This window comes from Hevea brasiliensis, chromosome 9 (assembly GCF_030052815.1).
Source record: "Hevea brasiliensis isolate MT/VB/25A 57/8 chromosome 9, ASM3005281v1, whole genome shotgun sequence".
NCBI lineage: Eukaryota > Viridiplantae > Streptophyta > Magnoliopsida > Malpighiales > Euphorbiaceae > Hevea > Hevea brasiliensis.
This window is the reverse complement of record NC_079501.1, coordinates 252,035-267,806: the sequence shown is the minus strand read 5'-3', so window position 1 is coordinate 267,806 and position 15,772 is coordinate 252,035. Positions and strand designations below refer to the sequence as shown.

At 34.4% G+C, this 15,772-nt stretch overlaps 1 protein-coding gene across 1 annotated transcript; it reads left to right on the top strand.

Moving 5' to 3' along the window:
- Window positions 1–256: 256 nt before the first annotated feature.
- On the top strand, window positions 257–15,356 carry LOC110663918 (NAD-dependent malic enzyme 62 kDa isoform, mitochondrial). Its single transcript, XM_021823408.2, has 19 exons — window positions 257–652; window positions 1,648–1,744; window positions 2,069–2,187; window positions 3,978–4,145; window positions 4,383–4,511; window positions 5,800–5,860; window positions 7,492–7,595; window positions 7,692–7,775; window positions 8,461–8,567; window positions 8,865–8,976; window positions 9,325–9,438; window positions 9,897–9,962; window positions 10,141–10,213; window positions 10,314–10,400; window positions 10,595–10,649; window positions 10,753–10,824; window positions 11,143–11,205; window positions 11,307–11,421; window positions 15,075–15,356. Exons 1-19 carry the CDS (start codon window positions 470–472, stop codon window positions 15,147–15,149), a joined length of 1,884 nt encoding a protein of 627 aa, XP_021679100.2. The 5' UTR covers window positions 257–469; the 3' UTR covers window positions 15,150–15,356.
- The last annotated feature ends 416 nt before the right edge of the window (window positions 15,357–15,772 follow it).

Below are 15,772 nucleotides of genomic sequence, written 5' to 3'. Positions count from 1 at the left end.
TACTTTTAACAATAAATTATAATATGCGTAATTAGTGGAATAGTTCATTTTGGTGAAATTTAATAGTGAGGATTACTTTGAAAATTACAAAAATATGTATATATACACGTATATGTGGATTTTAAGAACTGTTATTTGCCATTTCTTGTAATCTTATCGATTAATTTAAACCTTTGATAATTAATTTAATTAAACAAGAAGTGATCGGTGGTCTCTTTTTTTTTTTTCTTTATCCCTTATCTGCTTAACTGGGACAACCAGGAGCCCCGTGGCACAGCCCGTTTCGTTAACACATCGTTTGACTCAACGACCAAATTTACTAAAGAAAGAAAACGGAAGAGAAGTAACTGCTCAGCGTCTCGGAGCTCTCCTCTCCTTGCTCACTCACTTCTCTTGCCGCTCGGACTTAGGGTGTCGACTGTTATCTTTCACATTGATCTATCTCTGATTCCGTTTTGCACTCAAAATAATGTCCAACTTCTCTTACCAGATCAGAGCATCCTTGTCTCTGATCAAACGCCTAAAACAAAGATTTATGAATCCAGCTGCTCTAACGCAGACTGCTAGATCTATCACTACAACCGAGGGCCACCGTCCCACTATTGTGCACAAGCGAAGCCTTGATATTCTTCATGATCCTTGGTTCAACAAGGTAACTGTGTTATTTTTGTTTCATTAACGGGGAGGAAGTTTTTAAATGTAAGGATGGATTTTTAAAATTTGCCGTGCTTGTTTGAGAGGAAGATGAGCACGGGAGATAGATTTGTTAAAGGAGGTAAAATTTTTAGAGGATTCAAAATCTCAAAAATCTTAGCTTTTTCAGCTGTATTGGAAGGTTTTGCTATTTTACCTATTTGCCTTTATCTTACCTAAAAATTTTACTCGTCCAAACACACTATAACCCTATGTTTGGATCTTCCTTTCTATTACTTGGATAGGCTATTAGAATTGAAAAAAGTTAAAAGAGAAGGAAAAATATAACTATTGTATCGTTTTCATTCGTATGTCTTGTTATTTCTTTTGACTTGAATTTTGTATATGTTTTGATGTATTGAATTATGATTTGATCTTAAAATTTAGCGCTGCAATTCCATTGGTATAAAAAGTGAGATATATCGTGGTAACAGAGGCATGTATAAATACTGTAATATTCTAGTTGTGAGATATTTAAGGAATACACTTTTGTCATCGTCATAGTGTAACTTTTCGTGCATGTAGGCCGTACGGTTGAATTAAGTTAAATACTGTGTTATTTTTTTTCTTCTATACTGAATGATTATGAATGATTATATTGTTTATGTGTGTGTGTCATAAATTTGGGTGCTTATCATAATATGTCTATTATGTTGTAGATGGATATTTTAGTATTTTATTATAAATTTATCTCTATTTTTCTCTAATTTGAAGAGAAATGGTACGAGTTAATTATAAAGGAGAGGAATTTCTCCTATTTTTTCCTATTTCTCTCCCTTTATCTCTTTTACTTGATGTTCAAATAAGAGAATGGAGAGAAATCAAATATTTTTTTCTTTTTTCTTTTCTCCATTTTCCTCAATCCAAACAAAGTATAAGTGTTCTTTTTAAGTTTATTTTTAATTGAATGTTTTGATTCAATTTTGTACATTATTCCTTTAATACAATTGATAGGGAACATCGTTTTCTATAACGGAACGAGATCGTCTTGATCTTCGGGGACTTCTTCCTCCCAATGTTATGTCTTCTGAGCAACAAATTGAACGGTTCAGTAAGTTTTCAAGCCCTTCTAAGTTCACATGTCAATTAAATAAATAACGAACTTTTATTTCTTCCAATTTGAAACCAGCACATGAACTAATGTAATGTTTGACAAGCTATAATGCAATGTAATGCAATCAACTTTTCTATTGAAACTCAAAGCATTATGGCCTGTCAAACATAGCCTAAGAATTTAATTCCATTTCGTCACACGAAGAATTTAATTCCATTTTGTCACATTTATCAAGTTTCATGATGCTCTACTAGACATGAACTGAGTGCTTATTAATATTAACTTCCTTACTCACAAGTGTGGATATTTGTTCATTTACAGTGGCTGACTTGAAGAGGCTTGAAGTGCATGCTAGAGATGGACCTTCTGATCCAAATGCTTTGGCCAAGTGGCGCATACTTAATAGGTTGCATGACAGAAATGAAACAATGTACTATAAGGTGTGCGTCCTATTTTGTACTCTGCCTTGATAGTGGTAAATTGAAGTAATTTTAAAGACATTATTTTGTTTTTGGGCTATTTTTGTCCATCATTATTCGGCAACTTCTGAACACTCATGCAACTGGTCACTGACATTCTCATAAAAAATCTGTAGAAGTGCTAGGCTCTGAACAGTTCATAGTGTACAATTCTCCATTATTTTACTCTTGTTTTTCTTCCACAGGATTATGGATACTAAAATCAACAGCTATAAATGTTTAGCATTTAATTAATTTTTGTGTTTCTAGTTGTTATAAGAAGGTATTTTGTGACAAATTTGCAAAATATTGTGATTGATTGATGAAAAGCCATGGGCAGTTTGTGCTGCTTGTCAGAGAAAAATAGGGCAGATAAATTGTAATGTTGTGCATGCACTCGAGACAAGCTCCCTTGTGCTCATGCGAATTCTCTCTCTCTCTCTCTCTCTCTCTCTCTCTCTCTCTCTCTCTCTCTCATTGTTTAACAGCAGTGGTTCAAGCAATTTCGGGTTCATATAAAAATGTAATAGTAGTATACATAAATACTAAATCTACCCATGATACATTATTCATTCATTCCTAAAAAAATGAAGAAGAATAGAGCAGTGGCGAGTTTGGTAGAAAGCCTGAAAAAGAATGGCTGCAACTCTCTTTTGAGGTTTTCAAATCATACATCTTTGCCTTCACTACAAATTTCCTTAATTATCAAAGGTATGTGGTTCCGGTTTGGTTGGAGGTCTGCCTAGAAACTGGAATTGAACTAAAATTTTGGTACTGTTCTGATTCGATTTTTCATTATTTTGGTTCCGATTCGATATGGTTTTTGATTCTTAGAATAATTTTATGTAATTATTTCCTTAAAAAGTTATATTTGAATTAGCATTTAAGTTTTGAATTAGATTATTAATACATAATATATCATATAATATATATTTTAGCTATTTCTAAATTATATAATCTTTAACTATAAGGTGCATAATTGCATATATAATTTAGGATTAAATATATTATATAATATAATAGTATAAGTATATCATATGATATACATTTTAACTATTTGTTAATTATGTAATATTTAACTATAAGATACAAATATAATTAACAATTAACATATGTATAATATAATAGTATATTTATAATTAAGAACTATAAGAAAATTTAATGTATTTATAACTAAAATTATTAAAAAAATATAGAGAAATGAAATATAATATTATGTTGTATTTAGTTCATAATTATATATACATATATAAATATTTATAATTATATAAAAAAAAGAAAAATATATGTAGAAATTCGGTTCTTGGTTTGGTTCGGTTTCAGTTTGGTTCTTAGCGAAGAACCAGAACCAAAGCTTCAGTTTGGTACGATTCTTTAGTTCGGTTTGGTTCGCTCAAGAACCGTGCACAACCCTAATAATTATTACACCATGATAATCAAAATAAACAACAGAGCTAATTGTCCACGTTCTAGTCATTTCACTTCTATGGTATGTCCCTTCCATCTGATGACATCTTTCTCTTTCACAATCTTTCTTTCTGATTCAATTAGGGTGTCACAAAGGAACAATTCTTTGCCACTTGTTCTTAGGTGTATATTCCATATTTGCATGTTCATAAATTTCTTTTAATCAGAGGTTAAATGTTGAACTAGCAGATGTATGCTACACTGAGATTCTGTACACTGGTTGGAGCAGTCAAATACATTCTGTACAACTATCCTTAAACCCATAACTTTATTTTACATCATAACTTCATTTCTGAATTTAACAGGTTCTGATTGCCAATATCGAGGAATATGCACCCATCGTATATACTCCCACTGTGGGTCTTGTTTGCCAAAATTACAGTGGTTTATTTAGAAGGCCAAGAGGAATGTATTTCAGTGCTGAGGATCGTGGAGAAATGATGTCCATGGTTTATAACTGGCCAGCTGAGCAGGTATTTATTATTTTTCAGTGATGCAGTTAACTGCGAAACCTCTTTGTGGAATTACTCCCTTTAGATGATCAGAAAAAGAAGAAGAAAAGGATCAGTTTCTGTAACTGCTTAGTGTTTATGCCAAGATTGTTAGGATTGCTGTGTGATGTATGTACAAGGGCCTTGGCTTGGAGTTGGAGTTGTATCGGTTTGAGGTTTTTCTATTGTCCTTACATTTTTTTTTCCTGACAACTACAGGTTGATATGATTGTTGTTACGGATGGAAGTAGGATACTAGGTCTTGGAGATCTTGGAGTCCAGGGGATTGGAATTGCAATTGGGAAGCTGGATTTATATGTTGCTGCTGCTGGGATAAATCCTCAAAGGGTATCTTGTTGTTTTACATAACACTTGTTTTGCATGGACATTAAGAGTGATTCTCATTTTGCTTGTTGGTTTTGATCTTACAAGCTTAGAAATATTACCTACTATTCTTTCTCCACTAGTTCCTTTCGATGCTTTTTCATGTCCATGGGAATTTCTTGTTAGTCCCTTTTTTTAAAAGACACATAGATTTTGCAGGGTTCTTTCTCTGTTAACTTTTAGTGCATATGGATATCTTTCTTTTTTGGGCATTCCATATGCACTCATTTAGTTGAGGCATCGTATGTGTTAGCCGTAACCCATCTCTCGTAATGTTTCCAGCACGTGAACTCTGTTTTATGGAAAGGTTGAGGTGCTATTTAGCTTGAAGGCTCTTTGCATATGATGACTGCTAATGTTTCTATTTCCTCTGGAGATATTGCATAATCTCATTAGTTGTTTTGTTGAAAAATAATTTTAATTTATAATAAATATTATAAGTCCACATCAATCTATATGTATATATGGCTATAAAATGGAAAAAAAAAAAAGAAAAAAGAAAAAGAAATGTTTTCTGTTCTAAATATTGATTTTGGAATCATTGTGATGTATTTTCAACTAGTTAAAATTTGAATTAAGATTTGAGAGTTTTCAAATTTACCAAAGAAATAAAGATTTCATCCCACTGTTGCTGTACAGTCATCACAACACTGATGCTTGGGACTTTTAAGGTGAGGGATAGTGACAATTTTGGAATCACAAAAAATTTGTAGACTCAAAAGTTGGCAACTTTGATGAATGATGTAGCAACTAGCAAGTTCATCCTGCTGTTGCTTTCCAGTAATTGAGGTAGCCGTTAAATATATTGTAGATATTTCCAAGTTTAATAAGATAGAAAATTATTTAAAATAATAATAGAGGACGTGTGCATGACATTCCCTGTTAATAGTTGCCTCAATATGTTCTGTTTTTCTGATGTCAAGCAGTTAATAATATATTGCTAAATGGTATGTATAACTTTAACTTCCTTATTTTCTTTCACATTGAAAATGAATTCCCATATTCAATTCCACTATTTCTCTAGCATGTTCTTACCGAGATTACATGCCTTGCTTCTGTGAAATTGGAGATCATGCTTTCTGGTTGATTGCAGACTGCTCAGTTTTCTTTTCTGGTTGCTTTTATTTATCCATTTCTGAACTTGATGGCAATTATTTGCATCTTCTGCTTAACCTGATATCCTATAATTTTACTTTAGATGAATTGGTCTACTTTTTTAAGAGAATCTTGCCGTTGTTTTTCACTGTACTAGGTGCTTCCTGTCATGATTGATGTTGGAACCAACAATGAGAAGCTGCTCAAAGACCCCTTGTGTAATTATTTCTCTGTTCAATCATTTTGAAAATTTTTTTGAGCACCTAATGAAAATTTGCATTTTCTGTTAGTAAGAAGGAATTGTTCTTTCATTGTCAACACATCATATGGGGGTTCTACAAGAAAATACGCTACTCAGATTTGATAGATGGTTGTTGAAAGCCTGTATTTATGTCATTATCATTAGATCCCATAGCAAAATAGTAAAAAACTTGCCAATGAATGATGATGGATGAAAAAATGACAAGTGTTTTCTTCTTACATTTGCACATACTTGCTCATCTTCGAAAATAAAATAAAATAATTGTACTTTTGTATCTGTGCAAGTTACTGGAATGATAAGGGTGAGGTTCCTACTCACCCCAAAAACAGCTAATAAAATTGTGAAAAGAGATGTACATTGTTATAGAAAGTCAATATGAATTTATATATTCCTATTTAGTATAGGTTTTATATTACTAAATAGATATGATTTGTGTTCCTAATTAGTAGAGCTAATTAGTGTAGGATTTATATTCCTAAATTGGTAATATTTATATTCCTAATTAAGTAGAGTAACTATAGGAGATTTGTATGCATAAATATGTAACCTTTTATTTTATAGAAGGAATAAGAAAAAAGATGCAGCCAAAGTTATTTTTCTTCTCTTCCCTTCCTTCCCTTTCTTTCTTTATTTCTTATTCTTCTAATTCTTAAATTCTTAACATACATAATAAAGATGAGAAGCAACATTATGTAAAAATGAGAACTGTTGTTGTTCCAGAAATGGAATTTCGTATTGTTTGCAGAATGAGAATTTTCCAGCCATAACTGCCTCACGAAAGATTTAAAAGACGTTTTATGGATAAATTGATTCAAATGGGATTATTTTTTTCTTTTTTGCTGGATTTTGTGATAAAAAGTGCATTGTTTTGACTTCTGCAAACTTGTGGAAAAATAAGGCTGTACAATACAAGGATTTGAGTCTCTGTTTGCAATGTTTTCTATGTGCTTAGTGGAATATGAATGGAATTAGTAGTGTAACCTGGATGAGCTATGATACCTTAAAAAGAAGGAAGAATGTTAGAAACGTAAAGGGAGAGACTGGTGTAGAGAAATAAGCAATTGACAGGGGAAGAAAAGATCAGGAAGATAGGAAGGAGGATAAGAGTGAACTCTTTTACTTGGTCAAATAAATACACATTCATCTCCAGTTCTTATAGAGTGAAGCCTACATATGGCCTACAGAAATGGTAAAGAACAACCATGTTGATATAACACTAATCCATATATAAACTTATTAGGTCATTTGTTATTCCTAAGAACCCTCCTACCAACTTAGGTAAAATTCTACTACTTATTTGATTATATTTATAGCAGAATTTTGCAGTTATATGGTCAGTGATACGAGGCATATCTCAAGATCAAGCTCCAATTATCCCTCTTGTTGCGGGAAACTTGACCGGAACTTTCAAGCTTGGATTCGAAATCAATGATCATGAACAAGGACTTTAGAGAATTTAGAGCCTTAAACAGATCCTTGTACTCTGGCATCATTATAGCATTCCATCTTTTATTAATTACTAGCATATGCTTTACAAGCTGATTTATTCCCCATAACAAGAAGATTGCCATTTTATTTTTGTGATAGATTTGGGATTGCAAGAACACCGTCTTGATGGCGATGAGTATGTTGCAGTAATTGATGAATTCATGGAGGCAGTGTTTACTCGTTGGCCACAAGTGATTGTGCAGGTAATTTAGATTTCTGTGTGTCTAGTCAATTAATATATTGATGAACTCTCTCAGTTAGCACTTTTGTTGAGATTCTTATACACTAGATTTATTCAGTTTGAGGATTTTCAAAGCAAGTGGGCGTTCAAGCTATTGCAGCGCTACAGGAATACCTACAGAATGTTCAATGATGATGTCCAGGTAATTGAATTTTTCTATTTCTGTGATTGGCCTGGAATTGCAGCTATATTGTCAAAATCATGTTTATGAGCAGCACAATTGCATGGACCACAACAAAAGATGAATTTGTGCAAATAAGTACTGCTAGATGAAATAGGTGAAGTTGGCATATTATTACTACAAATTCAGATCTTCTGTCCCAGTTTTCATCTGGCAAATCTGCAGTCACGTTGTGCTTATTTTAGAGGTTGCAGTCTAGATATTAGCGCTGTTCTTGATTGATTTTGAATATTTCATCATATGTGGAGCAAAAATACTTCATGATCTGTGGCCCCAATTCTCCTAAACTACTTCTTGAAGTTCTTGATTCAAATTTCATGGGTTCTGTACAACAATGTATGCATGCAAAACAAAGGGAAATGAAGTGTGTCCTTTAGGAAATTTTGAAGATATTCTATGTTTTCCCTCTGTCTATCCAAGCAGAGCCTTCCTTACTAATTATGTATGCATAATTTTAAGGTGGAAGGGATTGATGTGGCTCTTCTTGGGGTAAGATATATACAGTGTGGATGTAATGAGCCCAGGAAAGCGTTCTACTTTAGTATGATTTGAGTGTCTGTTTACTGTCCTATATTTTCTTTTCTTTTCTTTTTTTTCAAACGTGCAAACAAAAGGTATTTGTTTGTTTTCCTTGCTGAGTGTACAGGGTACAGCAGGGGTTGCAATTGCTGGCCTTCTAGGAGCTGTAAGGGCACAAGGCAGGCCAATGATTGATTTTCCCAAACAAAAGATTGTTGTTGCTGGTGCTGGAAGGTTAGTTGGCTGTCCCACTCTGTGGATGACTCATTGTGCATTCCTGGGGTTCCCAGAACACACGCACACATACCCAAGGAAGGAGAACACGTATATTTGTCTATTATCTTGACTGAAATTGTTCTCATTTGGGTTGAAGATATGGCCAACTTAAAATTTTTTTAATGTTGTGTTTAAAGTAAATTATAAGCTTTCCTCTATAGCATTTATTGCACGAATTTGAGAAATGATACCTGGCACCTGCATGTTTAGTACAAAGTAAGAAGGCTTGTTTGCTTACTCCTTGCACATCTGCAGTGCTGGAATAGGGGTTCTTAATGCCGCAAGGAAAACAATGGCCAGGATGTTGGGAAATAATGAATCTGCATTCAAAAGTGCATTGAGTCAGTTCTGGGTAGTTGATGCTAAGGTGAGAAGCTATTGTCCTAAAATTTTTTATTTATCATGTGCACATCCTACTTTCAGAACTCCATTTTCATTTTCTTATATGCTTGACATAAAAGAAAATTAATGCATGAATGTTTTCCACCAGTAAAACTGTCTTGAGTTTGACACAACTTTGCTTGCCAATTGTACATTTGCTTATATAATATGGTGGAGCCTTTTTAGGACATCATTATTGTATTTCTGTTCAATGCATCAGCTTGGTCTCATGTTAAAGTTGGATCTGGTATATTTTGCAAGCTTGCCATAACGTGTATTCCCAGGGCTGCTTTCCCTGCTCAATGTCATGATTGAATTATTGTTGTCTATCCAGGGTCTGATCACAGAGGAACGTGAAAATATTGACCCAGAAGCCCTGCCATTTGCAAGGAAGATCAAAGAAGCTAATCGTCAAGGATTAAGGGAGGGTGCAAGCCTTGCAGAAGTGGTTTGTATTAACATTGTTTTATCCAGGGGCGGAACTACTCACCCAAAAGAAATAAAAAAAAAAAACTTACTAATTTTTTTTAAAAATTACTGTTTATCGCTCCAGTATTTATTTATTTTTTCCAGCCTTTGCACTTTTATGTAGATTTTATTCATATTTTTATATTATTTAATTTTTAATCTCTTAATATTTTATATTTTTATTTTAGTCTCTATATTTTTGTCAAGATTTCATTTAACTTCCTTTTAATATTATGTTTGGACCCACCAAAGAAAAATTTCTGGTTCCACCCCTGGTTTTATCAGAATATAATGCGCTATCTATATTTCTACTATAGAAACAAAGAAGTGGATGAGCTTTCTTGATGAATATATATATATATATATATATATATATATATATATAATGAAGTTCCCAGGATGAGCCTGTTCTCATCTCAGTTAATCTATGCTAATCAGGTGCGGGAAGTGAAGCCTGATGTTCTTCTTGGATTATCTGCAGTTGGAGGATTGTTCTCAAAAGAGGTATAGTGATAGAATGGATACTGAAAATCTAATGATATTTCATTCAAAATGAATTTATGACAAACTTCTGGATGGCTTAAAGTTTTTGTTTTCTTTTTTTTTTTTTTTTTTGTAAGTTAAAGATTAAATGTGGTGAATTATTCCCAGTGCAAACATGATGTGCGTATATCATTTTTAGGTATTAGAGGCCCTCAAAGGTTCAACTTCAACTAGACCAGCAATCTTTGCCATGTCAAACCCTACAAAAAATGGTATGACATTTTCTGTGATTCCCTTTGCCTTTGGTAGAAAGAATGTCTAATGTGAAGTGTTATTTTTCTTGCTTTCCATTTTTTCTCCCCCTTATGACAGCTGAATGCACTCCTGAAGAAGCATTTTCTATTGTGGGTGACAATGTTATATTTGCAAGTGGAAGTCCTTTCAAAGATGTGGATCTTGGTACATATTATGTTTTATTGGACTTGCTTTGACCTATGGTTATTCTTCAAATCTATGAAGCATTAGTTTCTTGTTATTTAACCTGCTGCTTGATTGAAATCTTTAGCTTCATTTCAACTTGGGATGGATAGTAATAGGAGTTTACTTTAGGATACTGTAACCAGAATATATGTATTAACTTTTCAATGCCACAGGAAATGGTCATGTTGGCCACTGTAACCAGGGAAACAACATGTATCTCTTTCCAGGGTTAGTTTCTTCAGTTACAATTCACTAGGGGCATTTAAAATAGATGTGCATACTTCCTTTGTCCCTCTTATTTATTCATCTATGCATCCATGTGTCCATGCAGTATCGGGCTTGGGACGCTTCTCTCTGGCTCTAGGATCATCTCTGATGGCATGCTACAGGCTGCAGCTGAATGGTATTTTCTCACATATCCTTCCCGAATTAGCTTTTATTTGTTGAACATTTGATCAAATGCTGAGAGAAACATTCATCACCTGAAACAGTTTGGAAAATTTTAATCTGTTGGTAGTTGTTATTTGTTTAGTTAGCCTATGATGTAAACAGGAATCTGAATGGGAAACAGCCCCTAAAAGAAACTGTGGCCACTAATTATCAGTACACTAATGAAACAATTGTCCATCGTTAAAGAATTGTTACAAAATTCTTATGATTTTTTTACTATAATGCTTTCGTCATTGATTTCAATTGTTTGATCCAAAACTGAAATTTACAGCCTAGCTGCATATATGACAGAAGATGAGGTTCTGCAAGGGATCATATACCCTTCAACATCTAGGTACGTATTGGTCTTCCACTACTGTTTACTATCTCAGGAGTTTGAAAGGTTCTATAATCTACAGGGGTCATGCATATTTCTGACATCAAACATATTTGCAGGATACGAGATATAACAAAGCAGGTAGCTGCAGCTGTTGTGAAGGAAGCCATAGAAGAGGATCTTGCAGAAGGATATCGTGAGATGGATGCTCGAGAGCTTCGAAAACTTAACGAGGTGTGTTTTCTTTCACTCAACAATGTCATTTTGAAGATGGAATTGGTATGACTTCAGATTGAAGTCAGCCTATTTATAAATTTTTATAGATAGAAGTGTTATGTGTGGCAACTCATCATATGCTTTTAGCGTGGTTGATCCATTTATCAAAATTTTTGTTCCTTTCTGTCTATTTTGCAATCAGGGGGAAGTCTAATCTGGTCATCATATTAATCTTTTTATCCAAAATAAGTGTAATTTTAAATAAAACAAGATGAACCTAAACAATATTGAAACTTGAATCTGTTTCATCAACTAATTTAGATGGTTTGATGATTCAGACACATGATTGCTCTCTCTCTTTCTCTCTCTCTCTCTCCAACTCAACTCAACTCAACTCAACTAAGCATTTATCTCAAAAATTTAGGATCAGCTATATGGATTCTCTTTTTCCACTCTAAACGATTTTGGGTTAAATCCTCGGAAATGTGTAATGCTTCTAGGTCATGTTGTACTATTCTCTTTCAAGTCAGTTTAGGTTTACCCCTTCTTTTCTTTCTATCATCTAACCTAATGTGCTCTACTTGTCTAACTGGATCCTCCGTATGTCTACGCTTCACATGATCAAACTACCTCAATCTCCCTTCTCTCAACTTATCCTCTATTGGCACCACTCCTACTTTTTCTTTAATACTCTCATCACGGACTTTATCTAGTCAAGTATGGCCACTCATCCACCTTAACATTCTCATCTCCGCAACTCTTATCTTAGACACATACGACTATTTCAGTGCCCAACACTCACTACCATATAACATGGCCGGTCGTATACCTGTATGGTAAAATTTTCCTTTCAATTTATTAGAAATCTTGCAATCACATAAAACTCATGTGGCACATCTCCACTTCAACCATCCGGTTTTATTCCTATGACTAACATCCTCCTCACATCCCTCATCTACTTGAAGGATTGAGCCGAGATATTTAACGTGATTACTTTGGGACAGTACCACTTCATCCAAACTAACTCATTCTCTATTATCAGTTTGGCCTTCACTGAACTTGCAATGCATGTATTCTGTCTTCGTTCTACTTAACTTAAAACTTTTTGACTCTAGAGTACTTCTCCAAAGCGTTAGCTTTCTATTGACTCCTTCTCGCGTTTCATCTATTAGAACTATATCATCCGCAAACATCATGCACCAAGGGATACTCTCTTGTATATGTTTGGTCAATTCATCTAAAACTAATGTAAAAAGGTAAAAGCTTACAGCTGAACCTTGGTGTAAGCCAACTGAGGTAGGAAAATCTCGTGTCCCTTCTCACTGTGCGCACAATAGTAGTTGCTCCTTCATACATATCTTTCAACATTTGTATGTACCTAATAGATACTATTTTTTGCTCTAACACTCTCCATAAGAAATTTCTTGGAACACTATCATAAGCCTTCTCTAAATCGATAAAAATCATGTGTAGATTTTTTTTCACATCTCTATATTTCTCCATCAAGCTTCTAATGAGAAAGATTGTTTCCATAGTTGAACGATCGGGCATGAAGCCAAATTGATTGGGAGAGATAGAAGTGTTATGACGTAGTCAATGTTCCTCTATAGTTTGAGCAACTCTGTATATACCCCTTATTTTTAAAAATAGGTACTAAAATACTCCTCCTCCATTCATAAGACATTTTCTTTGAGTTTAGAATCTTATTAAACAATTTAGTTAACCATGCCACTCCCATATCTCCCAAACACTTTTACACTTCAATTGGTATTCCATCGGGTCCACAGGCTTTACCCACTTTCATTCTCTTAAGTGTTTCCTTTACTTCTAAAGATCTAATTCTTCTAGTATAATTCACATTATTTTCTATTGTTCTGTAGTCTATAGTCACGCTATTACCATTTTGACTATTATTAAAGAGATCATCGAAATAATTTCTCCATTTTTCTTTAATGTCCTCATCTTTCACCAACACTTTTCCTTCTTTATCCTTAATGCACCTAATTTGATTGAGATCTTGATATTTCTTTTCTCTCATCCTTGCTAATCTATAAATATTCTTCTCCCCTTCTTTAGTTTCAAGTTTCTCATATAACTTTTCAAAGGCCTATGCTTTTGCTTGACTGCCTTTTTTGCCTCTTTCTTTGATATCTTGTACTGTTCATATGCCTCATTATTATCACACTTAGGTAATTTCTTATAGCATTTCCTTTCTTTTTATTGCATTTTGTACTTTCTCATTCCACCACTCTCTCTTTTGAGGGTGGTCCATGTCCTCTAGACTCTCCAAGTACTTTTCTAGCTACTTTTCTAATCTTTGATGCCATCTGTATCCACATACCATTGGCCTCTACATTCAGCTTCCATACTTCGGACTCGGGAAGCTCATTTTTGAACTTCACTTGCTTTGCTCCTTTCAACTCCTACCACTTTGCTCGAGCTACATTATTTCTTCTAACCTTACTTGAATTATTCCTAAACTTGACACCCAAGACCACTAACCAATTAAAACCTCTCCCGGAATGACCTTGCAATCCTTGCATAGAGCTCTATTTATCTTCCTGGTTAAGAGGAAGTTAATTCGACTTCTATGTTGCTCGCTTTTGAAAGTCACTAAATATGACTCTCTTTTTATAAAGTAGGTATTTGCTAGTATTAGGTCGTATACCATAGCAAAATCCAGGATGCTTTTTCCCTTCTCATTTCGGCTGCCAAAGCCAAAACCTCTATGAATATTCTCATAATCTTGCCTATCACTTCCTAAATGTCCATTCAAATCTCCACTGATGAAAACATTCTCTTCATTCGGTATACTTTGCATTAGATCATCCATATCTTTCCAAAACCTTTGTTTACTCTCACTATCTAGTCCAATTTGTGGGACATAAGCATTAACTACATTTGTTATTTCTCCTTCTAGTACTAGTTTTACTAGTATAATTCTATCTCCTGCTCTTTTCATAGCTATTACAACATCTTTCAATGTCCTGTCTATGATTATGCCCACTCCATTCTTGTTTCTTTCCTTTCCAGTTAACTACAGTTTCTACCCTGAATTACCTACTTCCTTGCTTTTCTCTCCTATCCATTTAGTTTCTTGAATACAAGCAATATTCACCATTCTCCTTTTCAAGGTATCCACAAGCTTCATTAATTTCTCTGTAAGTGATCCAACATTCCAAGTATCAACCCTGATTCTCCTCCTATCTTGTTCCTTCCTAATTGATCTTCTTCTATGATATATTCTATTGTTCTCTATGCCTATCTTGTGTTCTGTTTCACTATCTGTTTTACTATCTGTCCTATGAACTAACTTCTTTACCAACACACGTCCATGATGTAGGAACCCTTGCTCATTTAAGATCACAACTGGGCGCCGACATGGCGCGTCGCTTTCGGTGAACGCTCTACACCCTTGCATATTTCTCACTACACCCGGGTTCCGATGTAGTGCGTCATAAGTAGAGGACGCCCCAACGTTTATATCATTTGAATCCATATAATGAGGTGTGACGAAATTTTTACGCTGGTTGTCACCTACCGCAACCCTCCTATTTTATCCGGATTTGGGACCTGCTAAACACAAACTATTTAGGCGGAGTTCTCTCTCTCTCCAATGAGAATTTTTGGAAAGCTAAATATGACAATTACGTGTGATTTGTGACTTGCAGGAGGAAATCCTAGAATTTGTGAAAAACAACATGTGGAGTCCAGAGTACCCAACGTTGGTCTATAAGAAGGATTGAGCATAAGTCTCCCATAACATTCGTCATGATTCTGCTTTGCAATGCATTAATGAGGATTGCTGTATGTATTCATTCTGTCAAAAGTTGGCATCAATAAGTTCGTTTCAAGTTTCTATATTTTTTGTCATTGGCGTATGTCCGTAGATCTTAAATATGTATATTGTAAGTAAATATTTCTCAAATTGCTGCATTCAACCCTTTCTCCAACTTTGTGATTCTGTTTCTGGCTGCCTTCATCCTTCAAAATTTTGAAGGATTTGTGTTAGTGTGGGAAGTGGGATAGTAAAGTGTTCCTAAAAAGTCGATGGCATGAGTTTACTTGCTGCTTCAGAGGCCTCAGCTCTGATATTCAAATTTCACGAAAGCTCCGTTAGTTAACAGCTCATCACATCAATGAATAACCACAAGGTCCACAACCGTTACTGCTGCAAAGGTTGTACCCCAGGAGCCCACCTGCTTGGGCCAATGATTTCACCATCTGGAGCGGGCTGTTTTGTGAGGATAGGGTACAGTGGTTAAGTTTGAGATGCTATTTTTTTTTAAATCATATTCGGATGATCATTGATGCCATCAAGGTGGCAAAAGCTGATGTACAATGTTCCATTGCAAATCAAAATTATGTC

Coding starts and splice junctions, on each gene's coding strand:
- LOC110663918 (XM_021823408.2), top strand. CDS start 470: ATGTCCAACTTCTCTTACCAGATCAGAGCATCCTTGTCTCTGATCAAA. Junction 7,596..7,691: donor GGCCACAAGTGATTGTGCAG/GTAATTTAGATT, acceptor AGATTTATTCAG/TTTGAGGATTTTCAAAGCAA. Junction 10,214..10,313: donor GTCAAACCCTACAAAAAATG/GTATGACATTTT, acceptor CCCTTATGACAG/CTGAATGCACTCCTGAAGAA.